The sequence below is a fragment of the Diabrotica undecimpunctata genome, chromosome 6 (genome assembly GCF_040954645.1).
Source record: "Diabrotica undecimpunctata isolate CICGRU chromosome 6, icDiaUnde3, whole genome shotgun sequence".
Lineage (NCBI taxonomy): Eukaryota > Metazoa > Arthropoda > Insecta > Coleoptera > Chrysomelidae > Diabrotica > Diabrotica undecimpunctata.
The window spans coordinates 99112364-99130914 of record NC_092808.1 but is presented as its reverse complement, the minus strand read 5'-3'; the positions used below and the strand labels follow the sequence as shown (position 1 = coordinate 99130914).

At 34.1% G+C, this 18551-nt stretch overlaps 2 protein-coding genes across 3 annotated transcripts; one reads left to right on the top strand and one right to left on the bottom strand.

The window, feature by feature from the left end:
- Positions 1-381: 381 nt before the first annotated feature.
- On the bottom strand, positions 382-2733 carry LOC140442737 (uncharacterized). 2 transcript variants are annotated; one of them, XM_072533716.1, is made up of 3 exons: positions 2196-2733; positions 1794-2014; positions 382-998 (listed from the first exon to the last, which is right to left on the bottom strand). In XM_072533716.1, exons 2-3 carry the CDS (start codon positions 2004-2006, stop codon positions 528-530), a joined length of 684 nt encoding a protein of 227 aa, XP_072389817.1. In that variant the 5' UTR covers positions 2007-2014; positions 2196-2733; the 3' UTR covers positions 382-527. The 2 variants fall into 2 exon arrangements, with proteins under 2 accessions (XP_072389817.1, XP_072389818.1); XM_072533717.1 differs by lacking the exon at positions 2196-2733 and having other exon boundaries at positions 1794-2026.
- Positions 2734-5255: 2522 nt separating this feature from the next.
- LOC140443626 (glutathione S-transferase-like) lies at positions 5256-16805 on the top strand. The gene is made up of 4 exons (XM_072534983.1): positions 5256-5468; positions 9245-9412; positions 11346-11485; positions 16561-16805. The coding sequence occupies exons 1-4, from the start codon at positions 5327-5329 to the stop codon at positions 16747-16749; spliced, it is 639 nt and encodes a 212-aa protein (XP_072391084.1). The 5' UTR covers positions 5256-5326; the 3' UTR covers positions 16750-16805.
- The last annotated feature ends 1746 nt before the right edge of the window (positions 16806-18551 follow it).

Sequence of the window (18551 nt, the reverse complement as noted above, 5' to 3'; positions counted from 1 at the left end):
AACAACCAACTTGCTGAGCTGCTTGTGGAACCATCTGAAGAGTTTGATAATTTCATTCGGATGTCATATGCCGATTTTGAGAATCTTTTACAACAAATTTCCCCAATGGTTGCAAAACAAGACACTGACGGGCGAGAAGCTATACCAGTAAAAATACGACTTGCACTGACGTTAAGATTTTTAGCTACTGGAGATAGCTTCAAAAGTTTACACTATCTGTTTAAAATATCAAGTACACTTATTTTACGCATAATAATTGAAGTCTGTTTTGCATTAAATTTTGAAGTTTTGAAAGACCAGATCAAGTTAGGTAAATAAAACTATTCATATGATTTTTATTTATTTTTATATGCAACATGCAAAATATTTGAACGCTGGCTTGGCTGAGATTGCGAAGAATCTTCATTAGACTGTGGTGAATTCAGGTTCACCATCACATTTGATGGTGAAACTGATTGAAGAGTTTGGATAGGTTTCATTTCATTAGAAACTAATTGAAACAGTTCATTTGGTGCTTGATAACGAGATTAAGTACGGCTGTGTGGTGAACGGATGTATGAATATGTGCGATCTGAACTTGGTGAAGAGCCTTGACGAGTATATGAGTACAGATTATTTTGAGCATTTTGCTTGTATCGACGTCTGTTCCATATTATATTGTCCACTTCGGACATAATTTCTTCTTGTTCATTCTCAGAAAAAATTTTCAATTTCTTTGCGAGGAGTTTGCAGTACAAATCACATTTATCTTCTTGTGCTGCAGTTTTGTTGGTAAGGGCTTTATTAAGTGTAGAAAAAGCATTTGTCATTTCCCTACTGGCCTCTGCTAATTCTGGCGGATCTTTGGCACGGCGTTTATTAACCGGAACTTTTAATTTATTAATTTTAAAACTGCTGCTAGTCCCAGGTACAACTTCGGATTGGCTGCTGGTTTCAGGTAAAGAAGCATTTAAGTCTGTATTCGTGCTTGTTTGCTTATTATCTATCGTTTGTGAGGCCTGTAATAGAAAAAAAAATAGTTTATAGTTATCTTAATTATTTTATTATTGTTAAAATAATTATTATATCGTATTTATTACATTATTTCAGATGCCTGAAACTGCAGAAGGATGGATTTCCAAATCACAGGAGTTTAGCTTCCCCCATTGCCTTGGAGCTATTGATGGGAAACACATAACTATACAGTCACCTTCACATTTAGGATCGGAATACAAACTATAAAGGAACTTTCAGCATCGTTCTGCTAGCAGTAGTAGACAGTAATTACTGTTTTATGTTTGCCGATGTAGGCTCTCAGGAGAGAATAAGTGATGGTGGAGTATTTAACCAAAGTGTTTTTTGCCAAAAACTATTATCTAATAGTTTTAATTTACCCCTTCCTAGTCCATTACCTAATAGCAACAAGGATATGCCTTATGTATTTTTAGGCGATGGCGCATTTGCTCTCAGTACACATATAATGAAACCTTTTTCAGGTCATCATATCTAGAACCCATCAAAGCCTCCATTATTTCGTTGACTTGTATTTATCTACATAATTTTTTGAGGAAGAGTAACACTTCTCGAGACAATTATACATCCCCCGGTTCCTTTGATACTTATAATGCTAACGGAGAAATAATTCGGCCAGGTGTATGGAGAAATAATAAAGATAATGCTTTGTTACCATTATCAACTTTGCCTCGAAGAGCCCCACGTGTTGCCACAGACATACGATTGGATTATATGGACTATTTTTATAGAAATCGTACGTAAATAAACATTGTGTAAAATAAAAATGTTGTTTTACTTACATTCTTATCCTCCTCGGTATTAATTAGGCTGTGGCACTCATACACTTCCTTCAAAAAGTTATACAAAGGCTCGTAAAATGGCCAAATGGGATTGTAAAGCTCATCCTCGCCCATGCCTGATTTTATGGACTGAATTTTCTTTTTATGATGCAATCTGAAGGTAGCCATTAGCGATTCTTTTTTCTTTTTTAATTCATTTACAGGTACATGCATATTATCACCTATACGAGTCCAAGCATCATTAATCTAATTTTAAAATAATAAATAACAGAGATAATAAAATTTCTTGTATTTCTGATCGATTTAAAAATTAATTTTTAAATACTTAATTATTTTTTTGTTATTCATTTCATGGCATCAATTCAGTCATGACATATTCCAAAATAAAAGCAAGTTACTTACTTTGTTCTTATTTTAATGTTGTTCATGTTTAGGATTCCATATTATCGTTTCTTTTTGGTACAAATCTATAAACTCTAAAACTTCTTCACTATTCCAAACTGCCATTGAGGCTCGTAAATAGACTTTTTACACCGCAAAAATATTAATAATAAAAGCACAACGTTAAAACTTATAAACAGTAGTACATGAGAAAACAAATATTTTAAACTCAACGATCAGCTGTCAATAAACCAAACATGGCCAACGGCTGTTTGGCAGATCGCGCAAGCCCCAAAAATCGTTTGATTTGTGCACGAAAAACCGACAACTTTCGGTTTGTAGACCAACGCTGGCCGCCAATCGCAAATTTATGCCAAGTGATCCTGTACACGTTGGCCCAACTGTCTGGCCCAACTGATTGGCCCAACGTGTACTGGGGCTATAAAAAGTGGAGGATACGGAATTTGAATTTTATCGCTGTTTTAGTAGAAATGGTGTATTTTAGAAAGAAAATAAACTTACAAATATTTGAAAATGCGATACTGATTTTTCTAGAATCACTTATAAAGAATATTTATGCTTTGTCATTGACAAACATAAAGAAAACTTACTTAATTACGACACTTATCGTCCTTATGCGATAAAATCTGAAAGATAGCGTTGCAATTAATAGACATTTGAATTAACAGATTACAATGTTTAAAAACATGAAATGAAAACACTTGAATCTGAAATGAAAACAGCCGAATAACGGCCGTGTCGCGTAGAGTGTACAGTTGAGGAAGGAGAAAATGCAATATGTAATATGAAATTAATTAATAATATAGAGAACAAAAATAGGGGAAGTTTGGTAGGGAAGAACGGTGTTTTTCCAACGTTCTTCTGATCAGATAGTTAAATTTGTTCTCTGACATCTTCAAATGTCTGTATCTTCCTCTGTATTATGAGAACACTGAGCAAAATTAAAGATTCTGTTCTAAAGACACTGAACGAAACTTAACAAAAGTAAGAAGAATGCCGAACACCTTGGATGACTCAAGAAATACTGTAAATCATGGGACAAAGAAGAAAATATGAAAATAAAAACCCATAAATTAAAAAGAAACAAAATAAAAGAGTCTAATGAAAAATAGATGAAAAGTGGATTTACATAAAAAAGTCAGATAATGATCTGAAAAATCACGAACAAACACACCCAACCGTTTAATTGACAACAACTTAATAATAACACAATTGAAATAAAATAAGTATGGGCTTAATCTATTGAAGATCTTTTCATGGACACAAGAACGGAACCATGACAAATTCATAGCCAGGAAGCTGCAATAATATTTAAAACTGAAGTACAGCATGCTAGAAATAGTTAGAAATGTTTTTTTTATATAAATGTTACTAGTAACTGTTCTTTGGGACCTCACTTAGAAAAAACAGAATTGTATTTTCGAAGCAAAGGCACAGGGATGTTTCCATCGGTTTGCTTCATTCGTCTAAGTAAACAAATTTTCGGTATTTTACTTCTCCTGCCAGCTTTTCTGATGCTTGTTCTAGCGGCTTGTAATAGCGGCTTCTGCATTCTGTTGCATGCAATCATGAAATCACTTTTTCTCGTGTAATTTCTCATTTGAAAGATCAGTTAATAAAATTAATAAACTTCTGACAATAGGATAATGGAGACTACTATACGGTAATGGAAACCACTACGGGTAACAGGGACCGTAGTTCTGTCTGCCTCTATGTCAATGGTCCCCATTACTCAAAATGTAACTATATCGGAAAGTCACTTATATTACTCAGTCAAAATGCATGCTACGATAGGTTAGTTTTGTAGATTTTTCAGTGTATACTATCATTGTACACTCAGATTTTTTCAATATTATAGAAGCTTTTTACAACATATAATATTTTGGTAAAAAAATGTCTATCAACTTACAGTGAAAACTTGATTTTATTGTTCAATGGCACAACACCAAACAAAAAGCATCTGTCATAGAACTGAATTCGGTTATTGCCAACCTACTAATATAATTGCACACGAAATTCAAAATAATTGTACACGTAATGATGGTGGTCCTCGCTGTTTGTGATTGTAATACCTTGTTTGTGATTGTAAGTTTTGAGCTTCTACCTAATATCCAATATAACTCCTTTTATTGCATTTTCATTTTTTAGTTTTGTTTCAGACATGTTCCTATCACTTTTATTTATTATTCAAAGGTATTTAACTGTTTTCCCGTACACGACAATTTTATTGTTTAGTCAGACTAGGTGATTACTTGTTGTTTTTTGAGTGAAATCGAAATGAGAAGATTTTCCTTCAGTAATTTTTATGCGTCATTCATTATTCCAAATGCTTATTTTTTTCACTGTTTTTGGTGGTGTCTAATTGTGTCTTCTAATGCTTTACTGACTATTAGTATTGTAGTTTTGTCTGCAAATGTGGCCAGTTTAATATTTTCTGTAGCAGGGATCTCACAGGTATATAATAAATATAGTGTGTGTCTACAGTGATCACTGTCTTGTACTAGTAGTACAAGACAGTGATCAGAACTGGGGCTATAAAAGGTTCTTCTATTTTCATATAAGTTGTAACTTTTTTTGAAATGAAAAAGTTATTCAAGTCGGGTTTTTTATTTTTATCAGTGGGCCAATAGGTGGGTTTTCCAGTTGAGTGCTACTTTTTATTTATGTTTTTATAGCTGCATGTAATTCTCTTTTCTCCGTGTGGGTTAACCTTGAACACTATACAGTCATTTTAGCAATAAAGTCTTCATCGATAATCAATTTTTCTACAAGCGTGTTCAGCAACTGGACGCAATTTTCTTCTTTTTTTTTAATTATGTTTTGGTCTGTGGAAAATATACAGCTGTTATTGCTACGTCATATTTTTTTGTTTTGAAACTAACTGGATGGATGACTTCAGTATCTCTCCTTTTTTTAACTTTTATCACAATAGGTATTTAATTATCACCGTAATTATGACTTTATACATTTGCTAGTAATACGATGTTTACTTAAGGAAAGTCAAATGAATACCTACTCACTTTTGAGATAAGATATAGTAACGATATAACTATAAAAACATTTTCTACTAATGTATTAATTTTAATAGTACAACCGTGTTTGTAAGCTAATAAATAATTTAGTACACTAAAATGGCACATACCTATAAAGTGACCTACTTCGATATTAAGTTCATCGCAAGAGGTGAACCGATTCGAATGCTATTAAGCTATGGAGGAATCCCGTTCGAGGATATACGTATTAAGCACGAGGATTGGCCAAAAGTTAAACCCAGTAAGTACTAAATATTTTTGCTATAGAATTATAGTCAATATAATGATACATGAGTATCAAAGGTTTTTTTTATTAACAAAATCGCTATTATGGCTAAATGGCTATTAGCGAAACAATAGTAGCTAACACTAATTTATATTACAATATTTATATTATATTATATGTTCAGATAGCGTTTAACATATTAATTGAAGATAATTTTTAGGTAAGACATATTGCACCGTAGACCTAAAATATCACATAGTTTGTGGGGTGTATTGTACAACATGCGCTTTGACGTTAATACTGGACACTGTTTGACTGTAAATTTTTTTACAGTTGTCACATATTGGTTCTTGTTTGTTGGAAAACACATAGCTATTAGTTAATCGCGTATGACCCAACCGGAGTCGCGTTAATATTACCTGGTCTCTTCGACTTGTTGGTAATGTGGGCCAGAGTTTTATCGATTTTTTATTATCGCGTAGCTTGGCCGATAACACTTTCCACTTTTCTTCCAACATATATCGCACTTTACGTTTGACCGCAGCTTTTACGTCCGCACTCGTAAATGTTTCGGTACACTCTGCACTATCACTAGTTATAGCTTATTTTGCAGCGTTATCTGCCTCTTTCTTTCCTTTAATTCCAATATGGGATGGTATCCAGAAGAATATGATATTTTTTCCATTCAGTTGAGCGGTATGAACTTGTTTTATCTTGATGACCAAAGGATTAGTTGGATAGATATATTAGATTGACTGTACGAAATTTAGAGGGTCTGAAAGTATAATATAATTGGTATTATTGGATGCGTTGACAGAAAGGGTGGCCTGGTATAGAGCAAATAGTTCAGCAGAGTAAATGGAGTACTCTGAAGGGAGTTTGTATTTATTTGTCGATGTTGGGGTTATGACTGCAGTACCAGTACCTTCATTTGATTTAGATGCATCTGCGTATATGTGTGTATAATCCTTGTAGTTGTGAAGCATATCATTAAAGACGGATTTGATTAACTGTGGGTTTGTTGAATGTTTGTCAAAAGAAAAGAGGCGGGTTAGGCACTGAAAGTTCTTTTTTTGTCATGGAGGAATTAAGGACGATTGGGAGAAAAAGCATTCTGGGAACGTGTACTTTAATTGAGTTAAGTAGCTTCTAATACTTGCGTACTAAGGTTTGGCCGTTCTTGGCTTATTTATGAAGAAGTTTTGGAACTTGTCTGTAAGACTGTGATGTCCTCTCGTGGGAGTCACTATCCGGGTAGCTTTTAGACAGTCAGAGACAGAGTTCAAAATAAAAATAAAACTTTATTGCCTTCCTTAAATTAAATTGACAAAAATCTTATGTACATATTTACAATTTGGTTTAGTCTTCTCAGTACTTGGCCTATTTATTCAAATTAAGTTTGACCTTGTCATATGAAATTAGTCTTATCGGCAAGCGAGTGTGTATTTGAAATTTTACGGGAACGTTGTATCGATTTAATAATAGCGGACGATAGGTACAAAGAAAGGAAAGGAACTCAACTCGTCCCTTAAGTGATTCGGGTTAATAGGACACTCCTCGACAGTCTCAACACGACTGCTTCAGAGTACGGGTAGTGAAGAGCTCAACACGCTCTTCGGGTAACGGCGGTATGGTACGGAACAACTTGTGAACTCAACACGTCCACAAGCCGGGGTAGGGAAGAAGAGAACCTTCAGTCAACACCTGTCGATTCTCTCTCTATGAGGAAATGTTGCGGTTTATATAGCGGAGCTTGGTAATTAGTTTTGCCCTTTCTACTGTCGATACATTCCTACTTCATGGGTTGGTTCGCGCGCACGCTGGTTTAACGGTGATGGCTTGGACTCATCGTTACAAGACAGGTTTTGAATATTAGGTTTTTTTGAGTTAGGCCTGATTTTTGCGGCGTATGCTACACTTAAATAAAGTCTTCTGTCTTCTAGAGATGGTTCATCAATTTTACAATAAATACTTTCGATTGATGTTGTCCGAAAAGCTCCAGATATTATACGTAAAGAGAGATTGTGAAGACTGTCAAGTTTTTTAGCAGTGTCTTAGTGGCTGTAGAATACACAGTAGATCCATATTCTAATTTTGATCTGATTAACGTTCTGTATGACATCAAAAGTGTTTGGCGATCCGCACCCCATTATTTATTCCCCAGAGTTTTTAAAAGATTTAATCGCTTATGACAATATAAGATACAATTTGTTATATGAAGTTTCCAGCTTAGAGTTTCTTCGAATTTCATGCCCAAAAACTTTATTGACGTTACATGTTTTGGGTTCTCATCACATAGTCTTATGTTGGGGGTAATTGTGACATTTTTCTTAGAAAACAGGATGAAACTAGTGGAAAAACAGAAACCTGTTTTCTTGTGACCAGAGTTCTAAGTGTTGTATAAAGTTCTGTGTGTGACAAAATATATTTTGTATATTTTTGCCTTTGCAAAATCAAAGGTTTTTTTGTACCAAGCTAGATTTCATAATTATTTTTCTTCCAAATGATATATACATCGAGTGATCTAATGAGTTAACACAACTCGGTCACAAATTCTTCTACTTACTTTTACACAAAGCGAAAAGTTCGGGTTCGTTCGGAAAAATATTCCCATGAGATGTCTTTGCATAATCACTTCATGAGATACCCCAAAATAAATTTCAAGAGGTCGCCCAAGCAAAAATGTGTTCAAATTTTTTTAAACAATTTGTTTTAAACAAATTCGTCGTCTACTTTAAAATGTATAATATATGTCTGAATTGTCAATATGAATGAGTCAGATAAAAGTAAATTATTAGAAGAATTTTTTACCAAGTAACAAAAAACAAAATTTGTTCAATTTATTAATGTTTTGTATTTTGAGAACGATTTTCGAAGTGAAAATTGAAACGGTAAAAGTAAACTTATTTTAAACTTAAATTGTGGCTTATTCCCAATTAAAATAGTAATTCCTTGAGATACCACTATAAAATAGCTTCATAACAATATTAATTATTAATAGTAATTAAACTTTACTATATTTTCATTCTACATGGTTTTGAAAAAAATCGGTTGCCTGTAAAGTCGGTTTTACGGGCGAAGATTTTACGTGACAACGTCTTTTTCTCGGTAGAATATTTATTGATATGAATATTATTAAATTGCACAATAGGAACAAGGAATTGAATGAAAATAAGAATTGCACAAATTTTAACTATAGAAATATATTTTGTTTACTAAAACATTGTACATGTAAACTTAAACTTAACTAATTTCTATTTGAGTGATTTTGTTGAGGATAGGACGATGATAGGAGAAATATGAAATGAAAGGAAGTGTTTCTGCTGTAATGTGTCTTGAACGCCAAGAACGCTCTAGAAAGACAGAGACACAAGCACGGAAGCACGCACCGATTCAACGCGCCTAATTCTCTAGTGCTGCGCGCGCAGCGGACCGATCATGTTTGAGTGGGAGAGAGACGCAAGGCATTCGCCGGTCCGGCGGGTCTCTCTCTCGTTCGGTGACTCATTGTAACAGACGTGAGCGGGCGTTACACTTTTTCATGAATGACTCCGAGCCACAACCTAATTTAAGACGTTGTCACGTCAAAATTTCGATTAACTCATCTCTGATTTTTCAAGTACAGACCTTGCAGCATTAATCGGAACGTGGCAAATTTTTTGTCAGCTAGCGTATAAAGAGGGATTATAGTTGTAAACGCATTTAAAAGTAAATGTCATAAAATTTGTATTTATTAATTTTTCTTTAAGTCTTTTGTTTTTTCTCGGTACATTAAAAATTACTCTTTTTAGCTACTCCTCTTGGACAACTTCCAGTATTGGAGATCGACGGCAAAGCGATTCCCCAATCTAAAGCAATATGCAGATACTTGGCATCACTAGTAAAACTAGATGGAAAAGATGTGAAAGAAAATGTTGCACTAGATGTCGCTGTCGAAACTCTTTTGGACGTACAAAACCGTGAGTTTACAAGTCACAATATTATGTTCAATTTTAATGTCAATATATTATAATATTACTCAAACTCTTGAAAAAATGATGGCATCTTTATAAGATATAAAGTAACGGGTACAGTTGTTGGAAATTCACTATAGGGTTTGGCCACTTTTACAAAAATATGAAATATTAAAATTTTCAGAAATTATAAGGAAATAAATATATTTGCATTGCACTCTGGCACTATTGATATTTATTTTGTCAAACGGTCAACTGTCTCAGTTACGATTGTCTTGTTGTTAGGGCGTGTGTTGCTCGAAGCTTAACAGGTGGATCCAGTTTTAAGAGATTTTTAAAGAATTCATTAAGGAAGTATATTAACGAGGTAAGTTTTCTTGGCTAATAGAATTGTGTATATTAAAGTTATATAGGGATTTAGTGGGGTATATCTTACATTATCGGTGGTCTTAAGATGTCCGCGTTATATTGATTGGCGTGATGGCCAATGCTGGTGCTGTTGTGACTTTGTTAGTAAAAACTTTTAGTTCTTCTAGGTTGTTCGCAACTACAATCGTGTCATTTGCATACCCGATGTAATTCAACTGATACCGGCTTAGTAGAATACATTCTTTAGTTTCGTACAAAGCTTCACGAAATATTCTGTCAGAGTGAAGATTAAAGATTAGAGAAAACAAAATATAGCCTTACCTTACTCCACGCATGGTTTTTAGGAATTCGGTGGGTTCACCTTTAATTCTGAGATTTGCGAGTTAATTCTAGTAGATATTTCCAATTATTCTCAGATCTTTGTTGTTAATTCCCGATTTTTTTAGTATTTGCATTATCTTGGCATGCTGTATTCGATCAAACGATTTTATGTTTATGAACTGGTTAAAGGAAATTTAACTTACACATAACTTGTAAATTCTTTAATGGAATATCTTAAGGAACAGTTTTAGAAGAAGACTTATGAGGCTTTTTCTTCTTCTTCTAGTTCTAAGACCAATATCGATCGTTGGATATCCTGTTGGCTACCATATTCGATATCGTGACGTTATTGACAGCAGTTCTAAATAATAATGTAGTCGATTTTTCGTACCATTGTTAGGTTTTTCTGCCATGATGTTCATGATAGTTAATGTTTTATTCCTTTTTTCACTAGAATGGCTGTACCTTCTGATTGTTGCCTGTGATCATTTCTATAGATACCATAGCCCGGAAATTTGGTTTTCACTCTTTTCCGTTAATTCTGTTTCTTGTAAAGCTATGACATCTACTTTGGGGTCTGTTGGTAAACTCGTAATACTGGTATTGTATCATTAAGCGAAGCTACTCGGTGCGTTAATGATAGTTGATATCTCCAGCATGCTGGCGAAGTTTTGGATTTTTGTATTTAAATTTGCAATGAGTGCTGCGGATTCGCTGTTAGTTGCAGGAGTTAATGGTGCAAGAGCTGCGAGGTTTGGATCCTGTTTTGTAGCTTGTTTATAGCTTACATTTTTATTTGTTTGAGTTACTTGTTAAATATTCCTGCCGCTTGTTGGTTGTGGAGGCAAGAGTGTTACATATTGGTGAGTATTTTTTTATTGATTCGCTATCCATTAGTTTGCGTAGTTCTGCTTGTATATTAACGCATGTCCCTAAAGTTTTCGGAAAAAATAAATATGTAATTTCTAATTGTAAATTAAATTTATTTTATTAACTAAATACAGGAAATTGAGTCTACATATTTAGAGTTTATAATGTATTTTTATAGAACAGAAAGAGGTCAGTGATCTTAGATGGCACGTAACATTTGGTCTTGCATGTGCAATAAGCCTTTGGACTGTTTCTAAGTCGATCTCACGAAATTTTTGCAAAATTCTTCGCCTAGCTGATCTTCATTTTGGACGTCTCAGCCATTAATATACACCATTTGACTGTGGTTGTGCTATCTTAATACTATATTTTGTTGCAGTTACTTTCGATACGATGTTTATAAGTGACGCGGTCGAAAAAGAGGAGAAACTTAAAAAACTGAAAGAAGTCACGTCTTTCTATCTTGGAAAGTTAGAAGAATATGCCAAAAAACACAATGGCTATATAGCTTTTGAACGAGTAAGTATATTACAAGTGTTTTTAACATATTACTGATACTGTTTTCTTGTATATATAAACATTATGTATTTAATTTATAATAATTTTTCCTTTTATAGGGCTGTAAAATGTTTTTCTGAAGCTATTTTCCTAGCATCTTAATGTAATTACTATTTTTATTGAAAACAATGAATGAGTTGAATGAAACAAAGATGATTTTTTTTTAATTTACATAAAACTGACTTTACTTTAAAGATAATTTTTTGGCATTATAAATTAAATATAATTTCTAGCATATTACTCCCACGGCAGGCTCTGATAGTCTTATCTGGAGGTCCAATTTTCGATGAATTTTTACAACAACGCGGCGCATGTTGTCCTCCAAGTAGTAAATTGTTTTAGGCTTATCAGCGTAGACTAGCGACTATCTCCACAGAAAATAGTCTAGCAATGTTAAAACGTACGTTCTTGATAACCAATTCACGAGTTCTAAACGTAAAAACTATGCGTTACCAAACGTTTCCTTCAATCAGTCAATTGCACATCATGATTGTTTAATTGTGGAATCAAAAAGTCATCAATCATGGCTTTATAGCGGTCACCATTGACTGTAACGTGCTGGTCAGTACTGTTTTTTAAAAAGTACGGATCAATAATTCCACCAGCCCATGAACACCAAACAGTCAGTTTTTATAGATGTAATAGTTTCTCAATATTTAACCAAAAGTGAGCTTCATCGGTAAACAAAATTGGCTTATGAAAATAGGGATCAACAGCAATCTCGTTCGATGTCTCTATGGATAAGTATTATCATTTAGAGTAAACTTAGTGAGAAAAAGTTCCATCGTTATTTGAATTAATTGCTCTAATGGACGAGCATGTTCACCATAAAGTGGACGATGTACGTGATACGTATTTCGCGAAAGATTTCAAAAAAAAATTTACAATTTGGAAGCGTTGCTCAGGCGTTAGTCTATTCATGCTTCATTTGCATTCTATTCAATGCCAAACCAAACTAAACATAAATCAATTGACAGCTGTCAAAATGACCCTCATTAAAAAGTGTTTCTAACTTACATTTCTATAACTCTAAAAAAAGACTTATTATAAATTAAATGTGATTTTCCTTATCTGTATATTTATACCTGAATGCTGGAAATTTTCATTCTTTAATGTTCCATGTTTATACCTCAGAGCTAAACTGTATTTTAACTCACAAAATTTCCGAAGTGGAAATTGAAACGTCAATAAACGTACTTTAACCTTTAATTGTGGCTTATTCCCATTTAACTAGTAATTACACAAAATTGAAATGGTAAAAGAGAGCAGTTTAAAAGAAATATAAACAGTAAATTTTAAATAGAATTTTTATTTCTTTTTCTTCAAATATGTGATGGACACTATTTGATAGGTATAAATGATATTATATATCACTGTATTTTTAATCTACACTCGCGATCATAAAATCCGGGTCATCTTGAAAATTTCAAGTTTCTTCAATATTTTTGCCTCTGGTGCAGTAATAACCTTTTTTTGGCTAATGTATTTTTTATTTGTCATCAATGTTTGATTTGAAAGAAAAAAAAATGATTTTTTATTGTTTTTATTGAAAAAAAAACAGAAAACAAATCAAATTGTTGGTAAAACAGACATACGAAAAAATATGGAAAATACAGAACGTGGTAAAAAATCAGTGAAATTTCAATGACCAATATCGTGTATTGCCTCCCCTTGCTCTAATAACCTCTTGCAGACGACGGGGCATACTCTCAATTTTTCTCCGGATTACATGTTGTGGTATGTTATTCCACTCGCTCACTAACAGATCCTTAAGCTCCTGTGCGTTGTTAGAAGGAGGTGTATGGGTTTGAATACGTTTTTTCAAATCGTCCCAGAGATGTTCGATGGGATTCTGGTCCGGAGACCTAGCTGGCCAGGCTACCCTCGTAATTCCAACTTCGTCCAAGCATTACATACTGATCCTGGCAACGTGCGATCGCACGTTGTCCTGCATAAAAACGGCGTTTTCTCCAAGCCCTGCCATGTTGGGCATAACATGTTCTTCCGGAATCTCCGTAATGTACAGTCGTGCAGTTAGGGACCCATTTTCGATTAAGGGTAATTCTGTGTGGAAGTCGGAAGATATACATCCCCAAGCCATGACCGAGCCTCCACCAAATGGCATTCTTGGAGTAATGCAAGCTTGTGAAAATCGTTCACCGGTTCTCCTCCAAACTCTTACACGTCCATCGGATCCAGTTAGGCAGAAACGGGATTCATCTGAGAATAACACTTTGCTACAATCGTTAATTCCCCAACGCGCGTATTGTCGAGCAAAAGCTAGTCGTGCAACTCGAGGCACTTGGCGACGTGGCGGTCCTCTAGCCATTACCCGAGAAGATAGTCAAGAAGAACGAAGTCTTCTTCTGACTGTTGCAACACTAAAATTGCGATTTCGTACTTCCTCTAGACGATTTTGATGCATAACCCCTGTTGAGATCCGGTTTCGTAAAGACTGAAACACAAGGAAACGGTCATCCAGTGCCGTGGTCGTTGTTCTTCGTCCAGAGCCAGGTCGCCTGGTTAGCAAACTTGCCTCCTGAAAGCGTTGAAGCACTCGTTGAACCGTAGAAAGTCTTACGCCAACAGTTCTTGCGACTTGCCGTTGAGTGTGACCGTCTTCCACAAGTGCAACAATTTGTGCCGTTTCAACAGTCAAAGGCATTTTTGTCAAAAAATAAACACTACTAATGGCACTAATAAACACTAATGGTGGCAATAATAAACGTTTGTCCGTTGCATTTGAACTGAAAGTCGAAGCACAAACGAGAATTTAAAACAAGCGGAGTTACAGGTACGTTCATTTTGGGAAGTGTGCACTTTACCGCGAAATTGGCACTATTGGAATTCTTTGTTACAAAGGAAACCGCAACAATTCTCAGAAACATGCATTAGTTTGTATTTGTGTTATTAATATTTACGATAAAGCTCGTTAAAAATGAAATATCGGTGATTTTCAAGGTGACCCGGATTTTATGATCGCGAGTGTATTTGGCTATATAGTTACTTGAAAAAACATGGAGTTAATACTGTGTGGCATGAAAACAATTATCATGTTCGGGAGATAATACAATGTTAAGTTGACAAACATAAATAAATAATCTGAAGATAATACGGTAAATAAAACAAAATTTAGTTACGAACACTTCTTTGTATTTAATTAAATGATTTAAACAAGTCATACCTATAAAATAAAATAAATAAACAAAACTTACGCAAAACAAAACTTAAAGGAGCATGTATATTGTTCACTTAAAATCATTTTAGACAAATTTTATAAATCCTCACCTACTTTATCGGAGTGGGATATTCACCGATATATCGGAGTGGAACCAATTAACTTGGTTGAGCAAACTTTGCAGATGTGTATATTTTTTTGTCGATATTTTCTTTGACTTACCGTGAATCAAAGGCAGGTGAGCAGGAAATTAAACACGTAAACACGTCTAGTATTTCTGTTAAGATTAATAGATTGGAATGCTTCCGAATTAAAATTAGTTTTGAAAAAAAGGAAACCCAAATTATCGCTACATACTTGAAAGTGGATAACATCTGACATACGAAAATCTTTATTCTGCTGATTTTTTTTCCTTATAATAAAAGGTGAACAGTTGTTGTTAAGAGTTTTAAAATCTTTGAAGTCATTTTGTTCCATATTAATTACATTGAATGGTTTATAACGACAGCAAAGTCGTGCTAGCTGCTGCCAGTTCCAGGGATTCATGATTTTTAAAAAGGGTGTTTTTTTTTTCGTTTTTTTTTATTAAGACAATATTACTATCCACTGCTAAATGGGTATGCCCACATAATAAAAACATAATTTATAATTTTTATCTATGGATACTTGGTGAATTAACCATAAGTAGAGCGTGACTATTACCGTTCTGATATTTCTGTTCTGGGATGGGCAATTGTCGAACCGCACAGTAATTTCTCTTGCGTTTTTATTTAAAAGCTTTAGTCCATTTCAAAAATCCTAAAGCCTAAATCGTTTGCTTGCTCCACGTACAGATTTTAATTCATCCCACATCATGCAAAAAGACCTGAAGTCTCAAAATCGTATAATTGTATGTCCATAACTTGGGTTTATAAAAACTCTGCTGGTTACTTAGAACAGACATTTCTGTAAACTAAGTGTCAATATTGTTATTATTCCACCACTTGTTACTGCTCTTTCCTTATCAAGTATTTTTAATTCATACCTGTTACTAGCCTCCTGAAGATGTTGTTGATAATCTTGTTTAATATTTTCTTTTCCTTCTACTATCTAAATTTTAGCCAAATTTAATTTGTCACATTCATCAGACGTGTTAATGTATGGAAGGAATAAACTCTGTGTGAAATATTTCGAAATACAGTGTCAAGGTTTAGCAACGTTTTCTTGGGATGTATTGCTTTCCATTAACTCAGCATAAACAAACTGATTACAGTGCCACACCGCGGTTTTACATCGCTTCATGAAGTACTCCATCGCACCATTTCTTACATGTGCAGGTGATATTAACTCCTCTAATACTTTTATTTTACTGGGTAATAAGTCTAAACGATTGTTTAGCTCGGAACTACTGAGAGGCTTAATACACTTTCACGTTGTCTATTGGAACCACATTAAATAGGATTTAGTATCGTATTGCATATGAAAGATGTGAAGTCTGTTACGTACAAAGTGAAATAATACAATTTTTTTAAAAACTGGATTTAATACAGTTTGGCTCTGAGGTACAGATATGTTTGCATATAATAATATATAATTTCTACTGAGATATGACAAAATAAATTATTTTGCACTATTGGTATTAATACAGATCAGGTAGAAAGCAAAAATAGTTTCTATTAAGTAATCCACCTGATAAACTATCATTAGCAGTTATAAAGTACTTTCGTTATAAGTACTCAATAAAAATAGAAAAACATATTTAAACATAAATTTTTTAATTTATCTGGAAAATAGTAATAGTAATTACTTATGGTTCTCTATGCATCGTTATCTCTTTAGGAACAATCTAAAACTAACCTTGACTTTTATTTATTTTCAGTTGTCATGGGCTGATATTTTATTCGTTTGCGTCTATCAGTTATTGGCCAACGTTGTAGGTAAAGAGGCTGTCGATTCTTATCCTAGTTTACTAAAAGTTAAGAAGAACGTTCTAACTGTAAAGAATATCAATAGCTGGATTAGAAATCGACCAACATTACCTGGATATGACTTGAAACAAGATCTTTAAGACGTTTTTTTACAAATTTATGTATTTTATAATAATTTCTAATATCTATTTAAAATAAATGAAATCAATGAAAATACTTATTTAATTTTACGCTAAGTAGAACGTGCTTACTGTTATTTTTAAAGAAAAGTACTGATACTGTATCTCGAAGGAGTCTGTAACACCTGGAAAGCGCGTCTCCAGGTGGCGGATAGGGAAATACCCAACCTGGTTCACCAGTGGTTAGGAGTGAAAATAAAATACCTCCCGTGGACCAACAGGTACTTGTTAAACCACCTGGCCAGCGTGACAAATTAAGGGTAAAACGTCCCTTATAAAATGTCGAATATACAAAACTAATTACTTGATATTGATATTACGTGATAGTGATAAGACTGGCAGAAGTATGATGAAAAGGAGAGTTTTGTATCGACCTAAGAAGTGGCCACCAACTATTCTACAAACAAGATGAAAATCAAGCAGTAGGCGGCGTAGGCTTACTTATTAATAAAAAAGTGACATCCAGCATCACACAGTATAAGGCTATATCGAAAAAACTAATTTCAATAGAAATACATATTAACCAACGTTATACATGTAAAATTATTTAGACCTATGCCCCAACATCAGAAGATAAGATAGTAGAGCGATTATACGAAGAAACGAATGAGGCTGATGGCAAACAAAGTAATGTATATAATTTTAATGGGCAATTTCAATGTAAAAATACGGAAAGAAAGAAACCAGAATAAATTTTTAATAGGGCCCTATGGATTGGAAAAAAGAAATAATAGAGAAGAAATATTAGTAAACTGCAAAAGAAAATAACTTATATATAACTAATACGCTGTTTAAAAAACCAGAAAAGAGAAGATGGACGCTCTATCCCGTTAGCGTCACTAGCCTCTCTTATTCATTGCCGACTCTCACCTCCACGCGGTGAATCCCGGTAACCTGAGCAATTCTGTAAAATATTGCGGTAACCAACTCCAGTGGAAAGCAGAGTCAGGACAGACGAGAGCGGGATAAATGGTCCTTCAAAAATTTTGGGGGTTAGACAAAAGGTTAACGACCTCTTCCCTTAAAAAAACTTATTTTTATGAAAGCACAAGAAGAAAAGCCGATGTGTTTAATTCACAACGACCTAGCAAACGACAAAGGAATAATGATTTATGGATCTGCACATGTAACGTACCAACCCTTTATGTCCCAGGCGCTCTTAAATTACTAACACAAGAACTGGATAAAATGAAAGCCAATGTAATAGCGATTCAAGAGATGGAATGGACTGGTTCAGAAATTATCGAGAGAAAAGACTATAATATATACTATAGCCGACATAGCACCCGACACGAGTTGGTTTTCTAGTCAGTAAAAAAGCAAAGCAATTAGTCCTTAACTGTAAACCCATAAACAACAGAATATGTTATCTATGTCTTAAAGAAAAATTCTTTAATTATAGCTTACTTAGTGTACACGCACTCACGAAAGAAAATAAAGACGACAAAAAAGATGAATTCTACGTCACCTTAGACAAAGAATGTGATCGATGTCCACGTCATGACGTGAAAATAATTGCTGGGGATCTTAATGCAAAAATTGGCATAGAACAATTTTTCCAGTCAACTATAGGACGTGAGAGCTTGCATAAAGAGTCAAATGATAACGGGTTGAGACTAATAAACTTTGCAAGTACCAAAAACATGAGATTAGGAGGAACAAGATTTCCCCATAAAATAATACATAAAGGAACATGGAAATCACCTGACAACGAAACCGTTCACCAGATAGATCACATACTAATAGATGCAAGGCATTCTTGC